The 6,271-nt window shown below is 44.8% G+C and overlaps 1 protein-coding gene across 2 annotated transcripts; it reads right to left on the bottom strand.

Annotated features, from left to right (window-relative positions):
• Window positions 1-325: 325 nt before the first annotated feature.
• DNAJC19 (DnaJ heat shock protein family (Hsp40) member C19) lies at window positions 326-5,679 on the bottom strand. Of its 2 annotated transcripts, none has more exons than XM_027723960.2 (6): window positions 4,420-4,476; window positions 4,035-4,086; window positions 3,691-3,764; window positions 3,262-3,338; window positions 2,301-2,371; window positions 326-1,020 (listed from the first exon to the last, which is right to left on the bottom strand). In XM_027723960.2, exons 1-6 carry the CDS (start codon window positions 4,420-4,422, stop codon window positions 950-952), a joined length of 348 nt encoding a protein of 115 aa, XP_027579761.1. In that variant the 5' UTR covers window positions 4,423-4,476; the 3' UTR covers window positions 326-949. The 2 variants fall into 2 exon arrangements, with proteins under 2 accessions (XP_027579761.1, XP_039233918.1); XM_039377984.1 differs by lacking the exon at window positions 4,420-4,476 and adding an exon at window positions 5,557-5,679 and having other exon boundaries at window positions 887-1,020.
• Window positions 5,680-6,271: the final 592 nt, after the last annotated feature.

Raw genomic sequence — 6,271 nt, 5'->3', positions numbered from 1 at the left:
CCCAAGTCCAGGTTCTGGGAAATGAAAGCTCCCGAGATTATGAACAGGTGGATGTTAACTCCCATAGGCGCTGTGCGGCGGTTTTTCTGTAGTTCCAGAAACACTGGGAAGATTCTTGGAATACGACAGAGCTCCTTGGCCCCAGCTGGGATCCTCACAAGGACAACTGCTGGCGGGTGTGAGGCCTCACCCAGCACAAATCCAGCTCACGTATCCTCAGTGGTCTATGTAAAGAGTTCCTGTTTCCTAATCCCTATAAATGCAAACCTTATGATGTGAGTTCTAGCTTTGTAGTATATGATAATGTATAAAATTACAGTACTTCTACTAAAAATATGGAATTTATTAAATGCTGTAAAATCCATCAAAACCTGAAAGTTACTAAAAAAATCTGAGACGTTCCAGACTCATCAGTAACACTTAAGAAACTCAATCAAACCTTGTTTTTCACAAGGCAAAGACAAGGGAGTACACTGTTTCCTGAACTTTATTTCTTCAGTCAGAGACAACCACACATCTGTCCCAGCTATTCCAATCAAAAAATCCTCTTGCTTTTTCCACCCCCTCCCCAAACTGGTTCACTGTGTTAACTTTGGCAGATGGAAGAGCAGCAGCATTTTAAACACAACTAGTTTAACAGAAATTAGGCAAGAGCATGTAAGTCTGCCTGGTAACATGCACTGCTCACACCAAGTTATTGCTCTCTAGACTGAAAATATTTCTGAGTGGCAGATTGTGCTGTTTAATAAAGAACAGCTATGAAAAAACTTTTAAACCTGACTCCCTCACACATTTCCCAAAAAAAGTGACTGAGTAGGGAGGGAAGCAGCTCCCTGGATTTGTATTCTCAGCTTCATTTACACAGAGTCAAAGACTGACATTAGAACTTTTCTTAAGCTGTTTATCAAAAATAATCATTTGCAGGGACAAAACCTCTGATAGATTTTTGTCATTTTTTAGCTTGGTCTTCCAGTAGATCTTTAGCTTCATTGATTTTGGCTGCTACATATGGAGAGCCACCTAGGAAAAAAAGAGAACCTCACATCAGATGAAAAGAACCCCCACATTTTTTGCTGTTAATAATGCCACAGTACACAGGAAAAAAAAGTGAGGATGGTCTGAGAGTTCTGGCAGTTAAAGAACAAACTGGTTCTGACTGAAGCACACAGTCACTGCAGTTCAGCGTCACACGGTTCCTGTTAGGTGGATTTTAGTTTACTGGAGTGGTTTTTATTTCCAGTTTTATCAGTCATAAATGACTTAGCACAGTCTGTGATGAATACAGAAGTGTTGAACTAACGTCTGCAGATAACCCTCCCCCTCCTTCAAGGCCACCACACAAACTGCTGCTGTACCAAGGGACTGGTTCAGCTTTTAAACATGGCAAACAAATGACTTAGGGACATTGAAACAGAATTCACAGTGCAAATGCACCAAAACTGTAAAGCCTGTGAGATGCAACAACTGTGTTTCTAGCATATATACCCTTTAATTGTACTGTAATTACTGTATTTACTTGAAGCTTAGTTTGTTTAGGTAATGTAAAACATGAAATGCTCAGCAGTCTCTGGATAGCTATTTTTAGGTTCTCTATATATTCAGCAAAGTTAATTTTGAAGTTAACTTCTGCTCAACATTATCTATGAAAGGCATATCTCAAGGAGATTTTGGATTTTGGTGCATAAAAGTAATGAATTCAACAGTCACTTTAAAGGAAGCCATTTTACCTTTTAAGCGACAATTAAGAAGGTGAATGCCGAGCACCAGCACATGACTCTGACTCACTGAACAGAATTTAGAACAGGTAGAGATGCCTCGAGTTACTAACTCTGAGCACAACTCGATTCTGAGCCCTCAGATTACCACAAACAGGAATATTCCATAGTTTAATGTCTTCAGCAGCTGCAGAAGGCTCAATACTTGCCATTTATGGTGAACTCCCGAGGCACTCCCATGAACTCACTCATATACTTGTGGTACATGAAGTGCACAAGTATACTCTGGGCTTTCACCTAAAATTAAGGTGATTTCAAGTCTCATTTTAACAAATCCTATTCTAATCTTATATTCACAGGAGACTGAGCAAGTAACAAACCGACCTGCTGAATCTGTCTGCTTGCTTTTAAAACATTCACACAAAAATATGTTCCAAACCCACATGAGGTAAGGCACCCTAAAATTTGTTTTCAGTTTTCTGTGGGTTTTTTTTAATAGCTGGGGTAGTCACTTCTTCCTACACAGTTCCATTAATCTGTGTTAAAAACATGTATTAATTAATCAACATGACTTAATTTCCTTACCTTTATCTGGATGATTCAGAAGCATGATCCGTCTATGAGCTTCTCTAATTTTACTTCTGTTGGCTGTAGGGCTGTAAAAGAGAGAGAAAAACTGACTTAAGAGCTGCTCATGAGATCCTCCAGATTTTCAAAAGCTGAGAACAAGTGAGTACTCTGTCTTATCCATAAACTCTTTGGCTAACTTCTTTGTTTTTCTTTCCCTACTCTTCATGTGTAGTGTGTAAATCCTGGAGAGGGTTTCTAAGGTTTTTCCAAAACACTATGCTGAAAAAGACATGTTAGAGCAGTCTAACAGGGTGGGAGTCAGCCACGTGGTTGAAAAGACACAGAAGTACGCTGTAACGTTTTTATTGGGAAAACTTCCTAGAGGCTGGAGGAAAAAAAATAATTTGCTATTTATTTATAAAAAATAAGAACATAAAAAAACCCCAAACAACAAACTTCTCAGCTGGAAGTTTCCTTCAAATAGAAATGGTTCTTATTTGGTAAGATTTGTGCATTTGGCCTGAAGTATTTTGGCAGGGATTGGCCACCATACTCAGATCTGTAATGCTTTAGAAGTGATACAGATACAAGAAGTGGGTCTGCAGCACCCACACACTGCATCCATGTGAAATTCCCCAGCAGTGACAGGAACCACAGCAAACAGCACAACCATGTTCCCCATGCTGAGTGGACCCCAAGGAACCTCTATTTTGCATGTGCTAGGGAACTGCAGATGTCTGGAAGTCCAGAGGGAATTACCTTCAACCACGCTCAAGTGCAGCAAAGAATCCCCAATAAGCACAGAAAATCCTGAAAGGCCACTTCCTATTTCCTGACGTGGCAGTGACATTCCCAGGGGATGCTGGGCATAGGATGGCCTTAAGCACTGAGGATGACATCCCTTCCAAACAAGGGCAGCAGCAAGGAAACTCTGCTGCCTCCTTTTCACCTTTCACTTCTAATAAATTTCCTTTACCTCACTCCTAGTATTAAAGCTGCTTCTCGTTTAGTCATTTTGGGTTCAAATCCACCCCTGTAATAACCACTGAAGGCCTAAAAGAGAAAACATGTTAGTTTAAAAACCACTAATTTTTAAGTTTATAAGTTAAAACAACTCATTATTGCCTTAGAAGCTGCTGAGATTTTTAGTCTGTAAAAATAGCAAAGCTGCTTCTGCACTTGTAATGAGAAATTTACTTGGAGTATCATTGTTTGAGTACTTAAAATTGCCAGAACGAGCACACTATTAGCCAATCACCACCAGAATCACTGAGATTGTTACTACTGACAAAATTACATTTAGCATTAGAGGAAAATACAGCAGTGCTACAAAGACAATAGTCTGTAGTTATTTCACCAAGTAAACTTTTAAATAAAAAGATGGTACTGATAAACAAAAACTTACAGGTGTTTGTAGGTTCTGAAGTGCTTGTTTAACTTGTGGCTCCATTTGCTTCATAGCTTTTACTGCATAGCGACCTTAAAGAAGAGATCAGTGTTGATCGAGACTAAGTACAGGTCCATGAAGATTTAGCAATTCAGTGCAACTGGTAACTCATGGATTAAAACATGGAATGAACTTTTTTAGGACATAAAAGAGTAAGAACTTCGACCTTTTGTTTAATTACAGCCATTAATACAGGTTCTCCCAAAAGAGTGTCCTCTATCAGCTATTAAACTACCTTAAAAACAGTCCTGAAGCACAGGTAACTATAACTGGGTGTTCGGTGTCCTCCCATCACTACAAACCTGCGAATCCAGCCGCCGCTATGGCCAGGCCGACCGCCACCATCGTACTGGCCTGCACGGGGAACACAGAAGGTGGTTGTTTGCCAAAGGATAAATTAAAAAAGCCACCCGGCAGCGCGAAGAGCGGTTCGGACGAGCGTGTACATTAGTGTACGCACTGCCATCAGCCCGACGCGGGGCACAGCGGCCACGGCACGGGCGCGGCGCTCCCGGTGACCGCGGGGACACAGCGAGGGGCCCCGAGGTTCGGCTGCGCGGCCGAGGCGGGAGCCGGCGGCCTCCCCGGGCCCCTCGCACCGCGGCCAAGGGCGAGCGGAGCCGCTGGGCCCGGGAAGGGCCCCGGGAGCCACCGGCCCGGACACCGGCGGCCCACGGACACACTCACCATGTCCGCCCCGACCGCCCGGCCGAGCCCGGAGCCGCAAACACACCGCGGCCGCTGCCGTAAAGCGGCGGGGCGGGGAGCGAGCCGGGACACCGCCCCGGGAACGCGAACGCGGGCGGGGCGTGAGGGGACGGGCAGGGCCGAGCCCGGCGGGTGTGAGGGACCGGGGAGCGGGGCAGCGAGCGCAGCCTGTGCCTTGAGGCAGCGGCTCCTGCTCAGGAGCTCTCACAGAGCGCAGTGTTACGGCGTTGTAAAAGCGACAGCACAGCGCTTATTCTTAATGTAAATACTGGATTTCGCCCCTGATCCAGAGGCTTCTCGCACGGCAGGTTCACGTTTTTAGGAAAAGTAGTTTTTCAGTCCCTCCTTAGGTGAACCGAGTGTTGTGTCCAGGTCTGGGCTCCTGAGTGCAAGATGGACAAGGAGCTACTGGAGAGGGTTCAGCAGAGGCCACAAAGATGATGAGGGGTCTGGAGCATCTCCCTTACGAGTTGAGACTGCGGGAGCTGAGCCTGTTCAGTCTGGAGAAGAGAAGACTGAGAGGGGATCTCAACACACAAGTACCAAGAGGTGCCAGACTCTTTTCAGTGGTGCCCAGCGACAGGACAAGGAGCAATGGCTGTAAACTAAACCACAAAGAAGTTCCACCTCAACATAAAGAAGAACTTCCTTACTTTGAGGATGTCAGAGCACTGGAACAGGCAGCCCAGGATAGTCATGGAGTCTCCCTCTCTGGAGACATTCCAAACCCACCTGTGTGTGTTCCTGTGTCACCTGCTCCAGGTGACCCTGCCTTGGCAGAGGGGTTGGATGAGATGATCTTCAGATGTCCCTGCCAACCTTGACAATTCTGTGATTCTTGCATTTGTTTTGTCTTTTATCCCAGTGATCATCTCCCCGTGTGTGACTGCCCCATTTTCCTGTGGGCTGGGCTCCGGGTGCCTCCTTTCCCTGTGCTAATGGAGCGTGTCCGCTGTGCTGTGAGCGCAGCACTGACCGCTCAGGGTCTGCAGGCACGTCAGGCAGCAGCTCCTCATGGACAGCCTCAGGGATTTGATTGCTGAAGATTGCTACAGAATGAGGGAGAATTACAGGCATGGCACTTGTGTTTGAATATTATTAATAACATGGTGTCACCTGTTAATAGCACGGTGTCACATGCAACACAACAGTCGAGTCTGTCTGTCTCTCTGTAGCTCTGGTTTGAAGGCACGGTTTTGGAACCTGAATAACATGGCAGGGAGACCACGCCAGCCTTTAGCTTCTGATGGTCACAGCTCAAGGCTCAGAGTTCTACTGTCTGACTGACACTTAGTGAAAGCTTCATTGTCATGCTCTGTGCTTGTAGAACATGTCAGTGACCTCATGGACTCCTCGAGGACCTAGTGACCAGAGCCAGCTGGCTTTTGGCTGCTTGAGGCCTGGGACTCACAAGCCCTCACATAAGCAGTTTAGTGTCAGAGCTGACCATTGGCTAAGAAACTTGTAATTCTACTGTCTCTTGCACTGGAAGAGAAAATTTTCCTTTCTTGTCCATTGTTTTCTGAGTACTGAGTTCACTTTGAGTGTGTCGTAATTTCAGTTTGATCTTGAATTGTTTTTCTTGCTAAAATTTCAAGTGTCTGTTTTAATATCTTCTAGGGTAATGTTTGGAGGTGTCTCCTGTCTCTTTCCTTCCCCGTCATTTTAGTAACACTACAAGAAAATAACCCGCTGACTTTTAAAAGGGATGGAACAAAGGTTTTGGTGAAGGCACTTGTACTGTTGTGCAAGTGTTTCATGAGATGGAAATAAAAAGAAACTTTTATATTAGATAAAGCAACTGAATCCATTCATTGCAGATCATAAGGCT

The sequence above is a fragment of the Pipra filicauda genome, unplaced genomic scaffold (genome assembly GCF_003945595.2).
Source record: "Pipra filicauda isolate LSUMZ 115617 unplaced genomic scaffold, ASM394559v2 scaffold98_size3848907_pilon, whole genome shotgun sequence".
Lineage (NCBI taxonomy): Eukaryota > Metazoa > Chordata > Aves > Passeriformes > Pipridae > Pipra > Pipra filicauda.
Note: the sequence above shows the minus strand (reverse complement) of the source record. Positions and strands in the feature narration are given on the sequence as shown.